Source organism: Chenopodium album, chromosome 1 (assembly GCF_948465745.1).
Source record: "Chenopodium album chromosome 1, dcCheAlbu1.1, whole genome shotgun sequence".
NCBI lineage: Eukaryota > Viridiplantae > Streptophyta > Magnoliopsida > Caryophyllales > Amaranthaceae > Chenopodium > Chenopodium album.
Genome location: NC_137834.1, coordinates 78,777,018 through 78,795,969, shown reverse-complemented (window position 1 = coordinate 78,795,969; position 18,952 = coordinate 78,777,018). Strand labels below are relative to the sequence as shown.

At 32.3% G+C, this 18,952-nt stretch overlaps 2 protein-coding genes across 2 annotated transcripts; one reads left to right on the top strand and one right to left on the bottom strand.

Moving 5' to 3' along the window:
- The first annotated feature begins 197 nt into the window (after positions 1 to 197).
- On the top strand, positions 198 to 3,270 carry LOC145606830 (transcription factor HHO2-like). Its single transcript, XM_081662704.1, has 5 exons — positions 198 to 752; positions 906 to 1,216; positions 1,324 to 1,657; positions 1,854 to 1,930; positions 2,675 to 3,270. Exons 1-5 carry the CDS (start codon positions 629 to 631, stop codon positions 3,020 to 3,022), a joined length of 1,194 nt encoding a protein of 397 aa, XP_081518830.1. The 5' UTR covers positions 198 to 628; the 3' UTR covers positions 3,023 to 3,270.
- Positions 3,271 to 11,533: 8,263 nt separating this feature from the next.
- Positions 11,534 to 18,921, bottom strand: LOC145558153 (uncharacterized). The gene is made up of 8 exons (XM_081619297.1): positions 18,699 to 18,921; positions 18,490 to 18,595; positions 17,490 to 17,615; positions 17,206 to 17,364; positions 14,350 to 14,468; positions 14,023 to 14,214; positions 13,846 to 13,936; positions 11,534 to 11,977 (listed from the first exon to the last, which is right to left on the bottom strand). The coding sequence occupies exons 1-8, from the start codon at positions 18,869 to 18,871 to the stop codon at positions 11,897 to 11,899; spliced, it is 1,047 nt and encodes a 348-aa protein (XP_081475423.1). The 5' UTR covers positions 18,872 to 18,921; the 3' UTR covers positions 11,534 to 11,896.
- Positions 18,922 to 18,952: the final 31 nt, after the last annotated feature.

Here is an 18,952-nt window from a genome sequence, read left to right as displayed (position 1 = left end):
TATCTACCTTTACCCCGTCCAGTTCTCAACAGACATAGTTTAACACATAGTATTCATTATTCAAGTTGACTATAGTTTTTTATCTCGAAATGTTTTTTTTTTTTACAAAGTCCAAAACTTTGTCAAATAATACATTTACATCAATAATAAAATAAGTAAAGTCATAAACTACTACTACTAGCTAGAAAGGCAAAAAAAAAAAAAAAAAAAAAAAAAAAAAACGGACGAAAAGGAATCAAAACCTCGAATATTCATCCAACTCTTTATAAAGCTACCTTTTTTCTCTTGCACTAGAAACAAGGAAAATAAGAAAGAGAAAATACTGAAAAAGATTCGTTAGTGTTACGCGACGGGCCGACTTTGATACCTTTGTTCTAATCTTATTTCTTCATTTTTTCCTAAAAATAAACCCAGAAAAAAAAATAATTATAAAAACTTAGGTGTCAAGTTTATTCTTTTGTGATTCTACTCAGATCCCTTTGTTCTTTATTAATCAACCCCACCATATTTTTTTTAAGCTTACCATAAAATCAACCTTCATAAATCAAAACTTTTCTCCATTTTAAGTTCCTCAAAAGTTGATAATATTTCATTTTCTTAGGTGATAAAACCCCAAAAAATAATAAAAATGATGGATTTTAGAAATAATATGCAGAAATGTCAGGAATATATTCATGCGTTAGAAGATGAAAAGAAGAAGATTCAAGTTTTTCAGCGTGAACTTCCTCTATGTTTAGAGCTTGTTACTCAAGGTAATTATCGATATCGATATAATATCATGTCGTATCATATCATATCATTAATTGAGTGTGTGACGCGTTACACATTTAAAGTTTATGTTATGTTGTATTATTATTTTTGTGGTTATGAAATTGATGTATGTGTATATATTTTTTTTATTACAGCAATTGAAGCATGTAAACAACAATTATGTGGAAATGGGATAACTACTACAACAGAGTGTTTAAATGGTCATTCAGAGTGTTCAGAACAAACAACAAGCGACGGTCCAATTTTGGAGGAATTTATGCCCTTAAAAAGGAGTAATTCTACAGATGATGATGAAGAAGATGAGCTTGAATCTGAAAAACCCCAGATTAACAATATTAATCTTAATAACAATAACAATAACAATGAAAAATCTGGGAAGAAATCAGACTGGCTTAGATCTGTTCAGTTATGGAACCAAACCCCAGATCCACCTACCACTCAAGAGGTTGGTTTTCTAAAAATTTATAGATTTTTGAGATGGGTTTTTTGTTTAATTTTCTGGGTTTAATTTAGTTTTAGCTAATTTTATGTAATTTTGGAATAATATTGTAGGATCATCAGCCAAAGAAAGTGGTGGTTGTTGAGGTGAAGAGGAATGGTGGAGGTGGTGCATTTCAACCATTTCAAAAAGAAAAGAATAGCAATGGGAAAGAAAATAATGACAACAATATTTGTAATAATGACAAACAACAACCGGCTTCGACACCGGCCGCTTCCGCTTGCTCGAGTGCTCAGGAGGCGGAGATGGGACCGAGTAGCGGCGGCAGTGGTGGAGGTAGTAAGAAGGACAAGGATGCACAATCACAAAGGAAAGCAAGGAGGTGTTGGTCTCCTGAGTTGCATAGGAGATTTGTGCATGCTCTTCAACAACTTGGTGGATCACATGGTAAGATTTTCATCTTACATTATATTATAATCATGTACTAATGTGGCTAATACTATGTAACATATGCATTAAATTAATTGATTAGTTAATTGATCAATTAGTTTAGTGTGATATGAATTTTGAATTGTTTATGTGTGATATATGGGATTAAAATTGAGTATTGATTGGTTGATTGATAATTGGATTTGAATTGCAGTTGCTACTCCAAAGCAAATAAGGGATTTGATGAAGGTGGATGGACTTACCAATGATGAAGTTAAAAGCCATTTACAGGTTTGTACATTATTTTGTGGTTTAATTTGTCTAATTTTTCAAATTATTGGTATTGTCTTGTGTCGTGGTGCGTTACTCTAGTAAATGAACAAGTTTGAAGTTTTATTAATTTCATAGCAATTTCTGCTTATTACGTGAAATTCAAATTCAAATGTTCTGTTTTCATGCTCTTGATTTCATCTACCCATATAATCTTAAAATTGACCAAATTACGCCGAATTTAAGCCAAATCTCATTTTTGAATTGGAGATCCCATGTACATAAGAGATTCCTTTTGAATTAGTAATATGATTTGGATCTTTAATTGTTAAAATTTTACTACTCTGTCAAAAGCCAAAAGTCTACAATAAAGTGATCCTTTCACGTCTTAATTCTATATTAAGACAGAATTTTTTTCACTTTCATCTACCAAACCAAGTCAAATTTCACTCAGCTAATCCATTAAAGGTAAATCTTAACTTTGAATCATTTCTTGCATATGTTACTTGGTCAAAGATGATATACTTTTTGAAAAAAAATAGCCTTTTAAATTGTCCTTTTCCATTCTCCCTCTAGTAATGTTACACCATGTGAATTCTTGCTTTTTCATTTTTCAATCAATCTCACCTTGAGAAGCTTTTATCATTGCATATTTAACATTCTCTACCAACTAACACGCAAAATCAATTTACTAATTGAATAATTATGTTAAAAAATCACAATTTACTGAATTCTAAATATCTTTCAACACGTTTATTTTTACAGAAATATCGTCTGCACACAAGAAGACCAAGTTCAGGTGTTCACAACAATGCCAATCAACAAACTCCTCAATTCGTAGTCGTAGGAGGCATTTGGGTGCCTCCAGAGTACGCTGCAACGACAGCAGGTGACACGAACACGGTTGCTGCTCCAGGCAACATCTACGCCCCCATAGCAACCGTGGCAACACCACCACACTTGCGCCAAGCATCTCCGCATATGCAGCATCAAAAACAATCTAGTCAATCACATTGCGAAGAAAGGGGGAGTCATAGCGAGGGAGGTGTTCATTCCAACTCCCCTGCTACATCGTCTTCTACACACACAACCACGGCTTCTCATGCACATTAATTAGAGTGTTCCTTGGTCTTGTATCTTTTTGTTTACAAGTTCATAGAAAGGTGTAGAGATTTTGTAACAAGACATCGGTGGAACACTCTTTTTGTATTATGAGGAAGATAAATACTAGACCAATTGACAGTTATAGAAAAAAAATGTTTGTTAAATTCTTTGTATAATTACTCTTCTTCATTCGTACATTTTGGAAATAATCTTTTAGTTCAAGTGTCATTCAATGTTGAAGTTGAATGGCCTATACATCTGCTCTATGTTCTTGATCATTTTTCTCGTTTCTATTGTTAAATTTATGTGTATAATACGACCAAAAGTGGTATAAATTTGGGAAAGCATGACAAAATCGCGCGTTGATCGGTGTAATTAAGGTTCATTTTAATTTAATATTTCTACTTTTAGCTAGCTTATATCTAACGCCTCCGGGACGTTGGTTAGCTTTTGCCTTGCAAATAATTTCGTATTACAAGAAAAATAAGTTCTAATAACTTTATACTTCGTATCATTATCAACATAAATTTAGAAAAAAATAAGTCTTATATCATTATCCAAGATAAATTTAGGAAAAATAAGTTTAATTTCGTTTTGACAATGAAACTTACATGATGGCTTCATTGATGATAAGTTGATCTGATGTACGGATATATTTAATAATTTAATAATTAATACGTCATGATTATTTATCAAATTGGCCAAGAAACTCCAACAATATTAAAAAAAAAAACAAAAAAAAAAAAACACTACTACAATATGTGTTTTCAAAATTATTATGCAAATTAAATACCACTACAAAGTATGAAGAGCCTTAGCTTTTCAAGGTTGCTAGAAAATTCCACATATTCATATGTTGTACGAAGTACTTCATATTATTTAGTGTTTACTACGAAGTAAAAAACTAATGAATGGTGCATACGAAATGGCATTAGAAATAATGAAGGGTTCTTAATCTTCTCATCTAGAGATATTTAAATTAGTTTAATTTGTTACATGAATTAAAGAGTTAAAATATTGCGTTTATTTATTTAGAATAGTGAAAGTATGAAGGTTTATAGGTTGGAAAAAATGAATAAAAAAAAATAATCTATACTCTATCAAGTATCAACTCATGGTTTTACTAAACAACAACACTCACGGTTTTACTAAACAATAACAGAACAAAAACCATAAAACTACATTACAAATAATAAAAGATTTAATTTTTGCTTTTTACTTGCATTGTGAGGACATAACCAATGGTTTTGAGGATTGTCCCTGGCCTTTTATCATTCAAGAACAAATGTCATTTATCTTAGGGATTATATCTAAATGGATCACTGTGAACTTGTGAAGTAATACTTGTACAAAGTATCTATAAACATTTAAGATTTTTCTTATTATAAAATACGAGTAATAAAAAGGAGGAATTAGTCAAATAATTGAGTGAAATGTGTGAATAATTATGTATTATATCCTTCTTAAAATTTTACAAATAATTAATAGTCATTCAGTTAAACCTCCCAGTAATATGAACTTATGAAGTATTTCGTGTAACATAGATAAAAGTTTATTTATTTATTTATTTATTATTAAAGAAGAGCAAAATGTATTTGATTGAAGATGACAATTTTTTAACCTAGAGAAGTTTCAATCACTTACCTAACTAGATTTAAGTAAGTGAGTTCACCCCCTTCATAAAAATCAAATTTCTTATGACGTACAAAATTTAATATTTTTGTCAATCAATTAATTTTCACAATTCCAACTATCAACCAAACGAGAACTTAATCAAGCACGAGGCATCCACTTATAAAGATGCTTGTATGTTTTGCATATAATTGGCATATCCTTTGCATAAACAGTGATAAGTCGATATTCATCAGTGCTTATTGCGTAGTGACTTTGATATTTTATAATTAAGTAAAACGTGGTGCTTAAAGAATCCAAAGAATCGCAACGCAAACGATTATTAGCGTTTAATGTCACGTCAACTCTATTAAATTAATAAGAAAATGCTCCTTTAAAAGGGACATTCTAGATTAAACTTTGATTGATTCTACTAATTTATGGCCCACCTTGGAATATTCTAGTGTGTTAAAAGGCATATTTTTTTCAATTATAAAAATGCAAAATGTGCATCTAAAGTTTGCATTAGTTAATTTGTTGTGTTTTGGTGCAAAAGAGTTGGCAGTATTCTATAGTCAGTATATTCCATGATTCTTTATATTATCTTCTTTTTTGGAAAGAAACTCCATGCTCAAGAAGATATTCTACTCTTTGGATCTCGGCTTCTACAACACTCAAATTATTTTACCATTGCTACTCTGTATAATTTATCTGTCTCAAATTACTTTTTAACGTTTAAACGGGGTAAAAATTATATTGATTGATGGGTAATGATCTTAAGTTTTTTTGCTTTTTTTTTTTTTTTTTTTTTTTTTTTTTTGTTGCTTTATAGTTACGCTAAAATCCTACTTCGTTATATATAAGAAAGAAGTTAAACTGTTTAAGTGATTACTTTAAACTTCAAATTTGCTCAACAAGGACTAATCATTTGTGTAACAAAAATCTAAGTTGCCAAATGTTGTTTTTGATCAATTGGTCTGATTTAACTCAAAACTTTGTATACATTAGTTCGTTGATGCAAGTTGGATTAGGGTAATCTGCTGCTAGTCTGCTACAGTACGTGTTACCCCGATAAAAATGTCATCGTTATGAAGACAGATTCCACAACTCCTTTGAACTCTAGGAAAAGAGATAATGTACATAAAATCCTCATGTCATAATAATATTTTAAGAAAATTAAGGAAGAAATTTATAGATTGATAATTGATATTCATAGAAAATAAATAATCATAGTATAATTCCAACCTCATATCTGTACAAATGATTTATTAGTTTTATTACTTAGACGAATTAGTTTATTGTTCTCGATAAATAAAGATTTATCTAACACGGTAGAGAGTCGTGACAGAACAAGATTGACAGATAGATTAAATCGTTACGTGTGTAAACACACAACAATAACAAGATTCAATTATTCCAAGTCATCCATGTGTACTATGGTCTATGGTTGGAAAGGTCTTTGCTTTAATTTAATTTAATAGATCCTTAAAAATGGATGAGCAATTGAGCATTGAAATCCCATCCCAAAATAATTAAACAAAAAATAAAAAATTTGCTGGAGTGATAGAGAGAATCTGATGAATAAGAATGGCCCTTTGGAACACTTAAAAGGTCAAATGACCCTTAATGATCACCAAAAACCAAGATACTATTCCTATGTTTTTTTAGAGTCAAATGAAAGTTTTCTTGGCTTTTTAGATGGTACAGTTTTTCAAACCAAAAATTAAAAAAACTGATTTCAGAATCTAAGGGAATATCCAGATGACCTAACCTACTAAATATGACCTAACTAAGACATTTTTTGTCTTTCAGAATTTTTTTATATTATAAGATCTCCAATATCACTTATACTATGGTCAGTATCATGGTATACATTATAATATTTTAATTTATTTTTATATTTACAAAATTATTTTAGTAAAATAAAAATTAATATTATTGGTAAGATTCCTTTTTGCATTTGTTTTATTATCGTACTATTTCACATTTGGGAAAGGCAGTATATAGGGATTTGTGGGACGTGATGAATATGCTTTATGAATTATGATTCATGAATTTTTTTTATGGGGTCAAACCAATGAGATTATTTGCCCTCTTAAAAATTAGATTTATTTTAATTAATTATTTATTGATGGTCTAATAATGTTATTTATGTTAATATGTAATCCCAAATATCAGGGGGCCAATATAATTAAGTGGCTTCTTTAAATAATCATAGCCATCAATCTCTGAAATTTAATTAAAAATATTATAGATAAGTATTGAAAATATTATTAAGTAATGTAAAAAGAGGCATTAATATTGCTATCTAAGAGGGAATTAAAGGCAATGCATAAAGCAGTTAGTGCCTTAGAATCAGTCAACCATGCCATTATTTTGTATGAATAGCCATCTCAATGGGAAAGCCTACCCTCTTTTGTTGTCTCTAAAATTAATAACCCTAGCCACCTCTTCAAAAGAGCTGGCTCCATGGGTTGGCCTCAATATATTTTCGTACTGGTGTTGAGATAGCTACAATGAATATAAAGACGAGATCTATATTATTTTCAATAAACTACTAAACTTCTACTGGTACAGTATCTCTTAAAACTTTACGGAGTAACAAATTATATTAGCTGACATGTATTTTGTTGATAACTCAATTTCACTTTTTTAGATATTAATTGTCTCTCAAAGTCTCTAGATTTCATCGAGTTTGGTTTACTTTTGTTCCACAAATCATATCGTGGCACATTTCTTTTGTTGATTGATTACTTGTAGATTTTGAATCGTGACCAGTTCAATTCTTTATATTTGTTGTCTTAAATACTCTGATACTCTTAAAGCAAGATCGAGAATTACAAGAGATCATTACATCGATCGACCCTATCGAAAAATGTTGTGTCAAGAGGTATGGATGCAATGAAAGCATCATGTCTCTTCATGTGTTCATGTCTACTATACATCCTTTGAAAAAAATGAATACATGATTATTATTATTATTATTATAGGTCATTGCCTAAATGATTGAAATGGCTAAAAAAAATAAGGGTGTAGTAGTTGTAAATTCACATGCATAGCAGTAATTGTGTAGGTAAGAGATTGCATTTAATTTTATGCTATATTGTACGAAGCCATAATCATAGCACTTGTATCTTCTTTGTATAAGCTAAACATTTCATACTCTTACAACTGTTTATGCTACATGATATACTAAACAAATAAAAATATTTCCTTATTAGCTAGAAATTAATTAAAGTGTTTGCATAAAAAAATAAATTATCTTATGATAAGATAGTAATCATAGTATATAGATATATAGCTGTATGTCATTTTGCATTGGATACTTTTAGAATTTAGAAGCCACCATCTTCTTGAATAATGTTGGGTGTTTGTCAAATTGAACAAGCAATGTGTTGGCTTTGATGGTAAGAATAAAACCTTGGATAACATTCTTTAGTTTTGACAATTAGGTATTAGAGATAAACATGATCTATCAATAAAAATGTGCAACTTCTTTTAGATTACATTTGCTTGTCAACCTTTTGTTCTTCCTCCCCCAAGTTTTTGAAACCCACTAACCAATTCATTATCGGATAAATAATAATATATACATCAATATAAACATTATCGGCTAAATCACAGTACTTTGTAATGAACTTATGATGACCTCTTTCTTTTTTATTCCATTGTAAGAGTAACCCTTATATTATTTCTTAAGATAAATTATTGTAAGTATGTCTCATACTTAAGGTACACACTATGTACGAAATATAGTCATAATAAATTGCCTATACTAATAGCTAACTATTAATTGTATGGTTTACATTCTAGCATTAGTTGATATTAATATTGTAAGTAAATGATTTATTTAACACAAATTAGAGGCATGACCTGTAGAAAGGTGAATCCTTTTACATAGGGAGCAAATCTTTGACTTAAATAAATATAGACGTTGTATTTCATATATATCAAAACTTTATTCGGTTTATGTTTGCAAATCAATGTATATAGACTTTGATACTTTTCTTCTGCTTCTTTTTGAATTTTTGCTTGCATTTTAGTATACTTTATGATTACTACATGGGTTTCAACGATGGAATTTTTGCTTCTTTGACTTAAATGCATTTTTCAAACATTGCCTTTTTTGTGGATTGAGTAGTGATTTTCACGTAAAAGAAGAAGTGATAATTTCACCAAGTTGATAATTTTTACATTTTAAGCTTAAGTTCTAACAATAGTTTTTCCTTTGAAATGATATTTCAAATACGACCTCCATTAAATGTTATGTGCAACTTTGAGGTATTATTTATGAGATATAAAATATTTCAAAGTTGCACATAACATTTAACGAAGATAATAAATTAAATTTAACCTAAAGTCTTCCTCATATCTTCAAGCTAAACAACAAACAAATACTTGTATAAAGTTTGAAAATCATGTTTGAAAGGTCACACACCTATCCAATTCAATATCAGTATGTATAGGACAAATAATTAAATACTACCTCCGTTTCGTATTAGTTGCAACTTTGGAATATTTTATATCTCACAAATAATACCCCAAAGTTGCAACTAATAAGAAACGGAGGTAGTACACATATTCACTGGTTTGGAAAATACTATATGTAGGAAATATCAAGAGTAATATGAAATGATTTAAATACAAGTATAAATTATTAAATTTTGTTAAAATAACCTAATAATTATTTTGTGACCCCTTCCAGCAAAATTGTGACATTATCAAGAATGAAGAGTGTATATTTCATATTGATTTGCACGCACTTAGTTAAATAGTTCAAGTAGATTAAAAAAGATAATTGTACAAATGTACAATTAATAAGATATTGGTTTCGTATCAATTGGTTATTGGTGTAGTGGTGATTGGGACTACACTTGGTAGGGAGGACACGTGTTTGATCTCACGCAACAACAATTGAGAGAAAAATGTAACATAACCATCTAGAACTAAACCTCGAATCTGGATTAGCCCAAAGGATAAATTGGGTGGAATTAAAAATAAAAAAATAAAATAAAATAAAATAAAAAAAATCTTGGCTTCGTGATTAAATTGGAGGTCGAATTTCTTCTTTCAAATCAAAAAAAAAAAAAAAAAAATGGAGGACGAATTTCATTTCATCTATATTTGTAAATTTTAATGACCATATTGAACCAAGGAAAAAAAAAACAAAAAAAAAGATAGTGGCCTGATACCAATGAAAAAACAATGATAGTGTTCAATTGGGCCTATTGATTTATGAATTCTAGTTGATTCTGGCGTTCTGTCATATCAATTATTATCAAGAGATTAAGACACTAATTGGCCCATTTCTTACACAAAAATAGCCAATATAAACCTTTTTTTTTTTATAGCTAATGTAGCTTCTCTGATAAGGCCAATAATAAATCGTACTATAATTATATAAAGGAAAAATTGTCCGAAATAATCCGACATTTGGCTCATCCGCTCAAAATAATCCCACATATTGATTATTTTTAAATAATCCGACCTTTATACCCAATCCGCTCAAAATAATCCCGGGTGACCAGTAACCGGTTGAAGAGGTAATTTTTTTAAATTAAGTTTAATATACACGTGTCATAACTTGATTGGTCAAAAATAATAATAAAAAAATAACACTAAAAGAAAATACAAAAGTAAAAATAAAAAATAAAAATAAAAAAACAACCACCTAAGCCACACCACAGGCACCACCATCCCCACCAGCCACCACCACCCAAACCCCTACCTTAGAACTACCACCGCACCAAGACCGGAAACCACCGCTCCAACCAGACCCGAATCCGCCGCTGCCTGAAACCGACTGATATCCCAACCCAACCCCAAAACCCTTTCGAAAATTGAAACCCACCACGCTAGATGAATTGAGGTCGGGGAGGACGGTGCGGCGGTAAAAGGGGCTGGGATTGTGACGGAAACCTCGCCTAAGCCTGGATTTCGTGGGCTGGAAGGGAGGGTGCTGGTCGTCGCGACGCCAGCGCTAGAGTTGGGGTTGGGGGCTGGCACTTTCGTGATGGAGTTTGGTTGGTGGTTTCGTGAGGGAGGGAGACAGTGGTTTCGTGAGACGTGAGGAAGGGAGGCGGGGGATCAGGGGAGGGGGTTTAGGCGCGTTGCCGGCGCCGAGGGTCTGGGTGACTGAAGCCACTTGGCTTGGTGTCAGGGGTGACCGGAGCCACTTGGGCTGGTGGTGGTACTATTAATTTTATTTATTTTTTTAAAAAAATATTTAACTTTTTAAAAATTTATTTTATTTTTATTTTTTGGACAAATCATAGGGCGACACGTGTTAAGTAACTTGTTATTACAAGTTACATGACCGGTTGGGACCATTTTAAGCGGATTGGGGAGTTAAGCTAAAATACGATCCCTCACCTTTAGTATTTGTACCATTTTGGTCCCTCATCTTTCAAACGAAGCAAATTGGTCCCTCAACCACCCATAACTTACTTTTCCGGTGGAAAAAAGATGAGTGACCAAAGTTTAAGGACCACAGTGTCCATGTGGCCAAGTTAATAATTTAATTAGATGTCTAAGTTGTTTAAGTAAGGGTAATATGGTCATTTTGTTGACAAAAAGTTACTAAATTTGGAAAGAAAAAAATTTGTTGCTCATAATAGGTAGCTTTCCAAAATGGCAAATATTGCAAATAACCGTTAACGGAGGTAGTATATAATTTTTAGATTGAAACAGGTGATCAATTATTGATGGTGACTCATAAGTTCGAAAATCCTAGATCCGCCACTGATGGTTGGATAACTAGGTTATACAATTGACTATTGACAACATGACGTGCAACATGTTCCGGGTGCACCATGTTCCGGATTATGTATAAAATATATACGGAGTACCTTTTTCGTTCTCTATATATTGCACCATTTACGATTTTAACACTAATTAGTAATTACTCACTTCTTCAATAACACATTGTAACTTACTGTATATCTAAGAAAAATGTAGTAATGTGAATTCTTGTTAGATCCTTACAATATTTGGGGGAGAGAGGAAGTATTCACATACTTTAATGTTACTGAAATCTACTCTGAACTTTATGTGCTTTCGAATTTACATCGTGTTCCTGAGTACAAGACCTAGTTTGCCCCTTTTAGCTCTTGATCCCAAGTTTAGAATGCTTCTGTTTGCTGCAAATCAGGGGCTTACTTTGTAGTGTAAATGTGTAATGATATACAAATAACAATATGGGCTAAATTTTTCTACAGCATTCCTTTCTCCTGTAATAATTTACTGATTTACAGCATCCCTGTGTGCAGATACTCACACTTCAGGAATCTTTAATGGAACACCTGGAGTTGGCTCGAGCACCTTCGCATCAGGCAACTCCTTTGATAAAAGCTCCTGGATTCAATAGAAAATATTCCATCAGTTGAAGATAACAGCATGAACAGGCTCAATAAATTGAACCCCGAAGCATAGAAAATAGTCTAATCTTTTTCAAACTGCTATGCTATCTACTCTTATGCTATACATAGCAGCAAGTGTGATCGAGACCTTATTAGGAAGAATGTCAGTGCTTCAGAGTCATAAGGGCCAGAATAACAAGTTAAATATTACCGTAGGTTTTTACCCTACTACGTATATACATGTAATAACAACTCACACACGTGATTTGGACTTAAATTCCCAACCTAATATCATGTTAAGATATATTGAATAGTTCAAAATGAAAAGCGTGACGTACAAAATTAACAGGAAAGATATACTGATGGACTAGAAACACAGAAAGGAGTAAATCCTCATGTCACTAGACAAACTTAGAAAAAATATGAAGTATTGTAGCTAAATTGATGGTACAGGCGTACAGCCAATCCAAGAGTCTCAAAGTGAGGGCATTTGATTACATTTACAAGCACCTATTTGCAATATAAACAGCAACTATGTAGTTACATCTAGAATGTTTCGATTCAGATTATTTAATACCATGTCAGGCTCCTGCGGAGAAGTTCTTTGACAAAGCAGGTAGTATTGAAAGTTAAATCTATCAATACAACACTGAACAGCGAAAGGAAGACAATGCAATTCTAACTAATGCACCAAACAAACCCCAGAATAAAAAAAAAAAGCTTCTCTAATCATCTAATGTACTGCAAATTCATGAATGCCAAACTAGGTCCACAACTTTGGATAATGGAAGGTTTGAACTTTGAACCACTTGATTAGGCACATAAAGTAGTTTAGTGTTTAATTGACAAGTGCCACCAGTTATCTTGTTTCTTAACCCTTAAAAAAATGCATCACATAAAATATACTTCGTATATTCATACTGCAGAATATGCAAATTAGCCTTTTATAATTCTATCTCCTCCACTTTCGGGGGCTGGAAAACAATGTCATAGAAAAACAAAGATATACATATCTTAAAAAAGAGAATGGAAATACCTTCTCTCTTTTTTTTTGTTCAGCTAGAAGTGTATATGGCTTTCAGTGTATCAATTATATATAGACCAAAATTTCTAATTGATCAGTTAGATTTCATGTTTATTATAGAATTGTGGCCTCAGAATTAGAATTTTGACAAAAATTCGGCAAGACAATTATAAAATTATAACTTTTTAAAACCAGTATCCTCAAAATAGCTGCACCAACATTCTTTATCTAGGAAAAGCTACTTTGCATCTTGCAATGTGCCAACTCACAACAGGTGACAAATTGTGTAACCTAAATTGGAGGTTTGGCTATGCAGCTAGAAGTCCTCCTCTCCTCTGACACCAAAATGACCAGGCTGATTTCAATTCTGATAAGTGCCCAGATATATAATTAATTGATAGTCTGTGCTTTAGCGTGTCCTAAAACCTTACAAGTAAAACTAAATTGTGTCAACCAGAAGTGAAAAAATTATTGATGACATGCAGGATATTCTACTAATTTTTATTCATCATTACATGATGAAGCTGTTTGCCTTTCAATCCAATTGAATTTATTGACAAAAATTCAAAATTCCTTATTATAATTTCAGACCACCTTTGTTTGTGCTACCTAATTGATGGAAAATACATATATGAGAACCGAAAAGTTTCTGAAGCAAATCGAATGTAACTCTGAAGCCAGGCTCTTTGTTTCAATTACTGGAAACTAAAACAACGAAGACTTGAATATGAAAAGCAATTGCAGCTAAGCTGTAAAATTTGTTCAGTTCAAAATTGATGTAAATACTAGAGCTGCTTAATAATGAAACAAAATTTGAAAAGTAAGAGAAGAAACCAAACCCTAAAAGATCCCATGGTTCCTTCAGATTGAATTAAACTTGAAAGAAGCCCTTTGCTTTCAAGGTCTCCATTCTTCATTGGAACAACGAACCTTCAATCATAACAAATGGGAATTTGAGAATGCATGAAACAATAAATTCAATAAAACGATGAAGAGACAAGTCAATAAGCATATACTTGGCACGCAATAGCTTTGCAAGCTTAACTGCATCTTCTTGCCCAGAAACAAGTGTAAATTTTGGTAGAAGCTGCTTTATGACTGGAGTAATGACAATATCTGCCTGCTCATTCTTCAAGGATTCATCATTGTAGACGCAGTGAGGTTCATAGTAAAGTGTCAGCTTGCCTTCAGAAGAAGATATAATGTATCTGCCAGATATTTAGTTAATTACACTGTTAAAGATAGGTTGAAAATATAAATATATTCTGAAACGGAAAATTTCAAAGCTTAAAGCATTATTTTGCTTGAAATGGATAATAAGTTGCATGCTGCATGATCCATACCCATTCTCAGGCCGCTGCCAAGGTGGACCAAGAACTGGCCCAGCAGTGGCACGGATTCCAACTTTTGCACCGTTCCTTCCCTCAATTTCTGTGGTTTCACCTGGTTCGAGATATGTTACCTGAAAATCAAGACACAAGAAATAAAATGTGGGGAATGACAAGGATATACCTTAAGAAAAGAAGCATGCGGAAGGAAGCTAAAACATGGTTGATGAACACACACTATGACACCAAAGATACTTGAGTATAAGGAATACATAGTTACTTGACTTAACCAAAAAATTAACATGATTAATATCAATTTATTTATCATAACAATGTAACAAGCTAATTGACTATATAAATGAATTGAATATGACTTTAACCAACCTGAAACAAACTTCATGTCTCACCACCCAAATATGACACATACTGAAAAGTTTTGATCTGACCTTGATCTGCATACACATTTTCCACCTCTAGACATTTGTCATACATGGAAAAAGAAAATACAATTTACTTAGTTTAACTTATATTGAGTTTATAATTGTCATTTTGAAGTGCTCCTACTATAGATTAGGATCGATGTGGGTAGTCTCATATGTTGATATGGTGGTGGTGTGGATCATTCTATCTACAAGACCTTGATATTTCCAAACCCGAGCATCTTGATGGCACTAACAACTCCCATCAATTATTATCTTATTCAAATGAGTGATTATAGATGGACTATATATATATATATATATATATATATATATATATATATATATATATATATATATATATATATATATATATAAAGACTTGTCGAAAATCAAACTCCTGGTCTCCTGCCCTTACGATGGTTTGCACTTTCATGTTTCATCAGAGGCAGCTTGAAAATTAAAAAGTATGAGGAAAAGATCAAGATGATTAAAAGGTCACCTATTGAGCCATATCAATAATTTTGTGTTTGATAGCTCTCCATCAACAAATCTGTCAATTTATCTTGGGATAGTGACTATGCAATGATGATCCAAGGGGGAAAAAAAAAGATGCCTAGTTGGATGCAGACCCAAAAGGTGAGCGACAAAAATAATCATGGAACAAGTTCAAGAATACGAGAAGCTGACTCCCTAAATGAGTTACTTCCTCCGTTTCTTTTTAGTTGCATCACTTTCCTAAAACAGAAGTTTCAAATTAGTTGCATCACTTTCCTTTTCAGTTAATAAACTCTCTTTATCTCTCTCCTATCACATGGGTCCACTTTTTTTTTATCCCTCTATCTTTCTAATCTCGAAAAAGCCTAAGAGTCCACAATTTGCAAAGTGATGAAACCAAAAAAAAAAATAATGAAGTAAGTTTAGATGTGAAGCACTGCACACAAGAGACAGGCTAATCACCTTAAAATATCAAACATAAGGACCAAGAAGATTAACATGAAAGTCGAGGAAGTAAATCGACCAGATGATAAGAACTCTCCTCAAAATGAACTTTCCGTTAAAGCTAACCTAGTGGACTTTACTATTCTTAAGAATTACAGCCCTAAGTAGGTGTTGGTACTACAAGAAAAACCACAAGCAATTTTGTGACCAGAACGAGGTGAATAGAAAAGTCCAAGAACTGGAAAATGAACAAAGGAGGGAGAATTAAATTGCCCCTTTAATTTTTGACAAGGGCCTACTATGTTATAAATACTCGTGCTCGTTCAATTAAAAAGTTACCCCTTTATCTTTCATCATACCTACTTTTTCATCAACATATCTTATCACCGAATACTATATGCCGAAAGAATGGGGTGCACTATTATGGGGGCGAAAAGAGTACATTTGAGCCTTTGAGGGAATCTAGGAAGCAAAGCATCTCAATGCTACCATTGTTTTGAAGCTCGGAAGTCGGGGTGAATATGATCACAATTCACAACAGCTTGTGAACAGTTTAGACTCATTTCGGTCCGGCTTGACTCACTTGGTGAAAAATTGATTTTAATATTAGAGTTTGATTACTAAAATGAACATGAAACTAAATTTAACTTGTAGGCTTGTAAACTTTAGAAAAACTAAAAGTATTTTTAAAATAGAATGAATTTGTTACAATTCCCTATCCCAAAGCCAAACTTCACCTATTATTTCAAAGTAAGGTAATTTTTTGCATGGGCTACATGAAACGAACACTATCAATAGAGCCAAGCAACCAATTAAAAGGTGATATTACCACATATTGAACTTGAACTAGAATTTTTTTTACTGGGAGAAGATATTATGAGGCTTATTTTTTAGGCAAATCTGGTTTCGTTTTATAATTTTATACATCACTTAGTAGTCAAAAGAGAAATGAGACATATCACGTTGGGAGATTTGGTACAATTGTAGAAAAAGTAAGCATGGATTTCAAAATATCCAAAGCTTAACCAGCCAGTAACTTTACAAGATGGACATGGGCTATAACAGCCAATCAAGATCTTTTACTACCAAGGCAGGTAACTCTCAGTGCAAGATGCATATATTTTCAAGGAGGTCTTCATACTATTTAAAAGTGTATCTAAAATAAGGAGTTAATAGTAATTAATTCAAATAGTATATGTGCCTTTCAATGGGGGTTTGATTGAATTGGTCTTACTAAAGGTCTAAGCAGTCTGAGAAGAAGTTTATGTATGTAGTAACCATAATGATCTATTAATCTTGTAGTATGCTTAATGACTGAAGCTGTCCAATGACCAAATTAAATTACTTTAGTCAATAATTCAGAGATGAAGAGGCTTTGGTTCTTCAGCAGTTTCTAAAATTGTCCCTGATATCTGTGTCTAACTGTCTATCTTTCCTAGTGAATGCAATTATCCAAAGCATAAAACCGTCATTTCTAAAGCAGGAAAGAGAATAATATATATATACATACCTTGCTAAAGAGAGAATCCAGCATTGCCTTGGCATTAGGAGTTGCAACTACTTTTAAATTAGGGAACTTGGCAGAGAGTGGCTTCAAGGTCTTTAAATGGCAATGATCATCCAGACTTTGTGTGATTATTAGACAGTCCACTTCAGGAATATCACTAAGCTGCAGAACAATGCATCAAGGTCATTAAACAGCTAAGCTGGGGCGGTAAGAGGAGAAACAACAAATTCCAACTATAAACTGATCATGCATCAGCAGTTGAATAACAAGATCCAAAAGCCCAATACCTGAAAGTTCTTCAAGAATTTCTTAGTAGCATCATAGAGCCATGGAATGCCAAAATCCAAACTTCCCACTAAAATCGGATCCACCAATAGCTTCACATTACCTGCTTCCCACAACCAACTATTTCCCTATAAAACCCACCAAACAATAATAAATCAAACTAGTCATAAACACAATAGAGCAAGACAGTATAAGGTTTCTAGTTGCCACATTCCATATATCAACCGTTATCAATACTACATTATATTCTTTACAATGGGTTTCTGGGAAAATACGAGAAATATATCAAACACAAACAAAATAAAAAAACTTTTATGGTGATCTAAATCAACAATATTCAATAACAAATCTTCCTCCGTTTATTCTAGTTGACACATTTCTTTAGTCACATTTGCCAATGTGCAATTTTAAATTTCAACATCTATGATTTTTTAAGGGATAAAATTATAAAGTTTATCTCCGGAAAAATATACATTGAAATAAATCTAATAAGGCCCCACATAACAGAGTTTTTTTTTCCCATGTATGAATCACAAATTTGAGTCAAAGTATGTTATGTAAATAGTGTCCAAAGTCAAATTGTGCCAACAAATATGAAACGGAGTAAGTAGTATATCTCCTCCCCAAAGTCCCTAATATACTACTCCCAATAGTCACATATGCTACTACAGGATGTCCGAAAAAGTTATCACATTTCGTAGAACGCTAATTATCTATGACATATTATACCCTTATACCTTTACTAAGATTGAGGGACGAAAATAGAAGAAAGTTTAAGCCAATATCCATGATCAATGTTACACACAAATACAGTAATGTATACCATGGAAAGCTTATTATCACTCTTCCCCTTAATCTACTCTCAGACTTGGGAAATGGTAAGTGGTTGTGATGGTTTTACCTTTACAATCTCAAACAAAATAAATAATCATGATGCTTAATATAAATTGACAGAAAAATTACTTGAATCTTAATTAGATAAATAAAGATTGAAAAACCCACCTCAAGATAAGTGAGTTTGAACCCATTATCAGTAATTGAAGAAGATAAAGACCCAGTTGTACTATCTTCTGAAACAAGAGCAGATATAGCCCTTCCCCTTCCTAACCTATTAAAAGTCAAACAAAATAAAAAATGGCAATTCAATGAGCAACAATAAGAACTCAAAAACTGGCAACTTAGAATTTTGAGAAAAGATGAAAATTATATACCTGTGACTTTGAGAAGATGGATTGAATAACGTATTTCTGGGGTAATTGCATGTTGAAGAAGAAGAAGATGAAGATGGTGTTGAGGGATTGAAGGGGAAGAATTGTTTAGGGGTTAAAGAGGGTTTTTGATGACACGAAGTGAATGGTGTGAAAGTGCATCGAAGAGCAGCCATGATTGATGGATCATTAGGCGTAAAGAGAGAAATAGAATAGCTTCATTTTGAAAGACTTGTTCAGGAAAAGGGTGGTGCTGA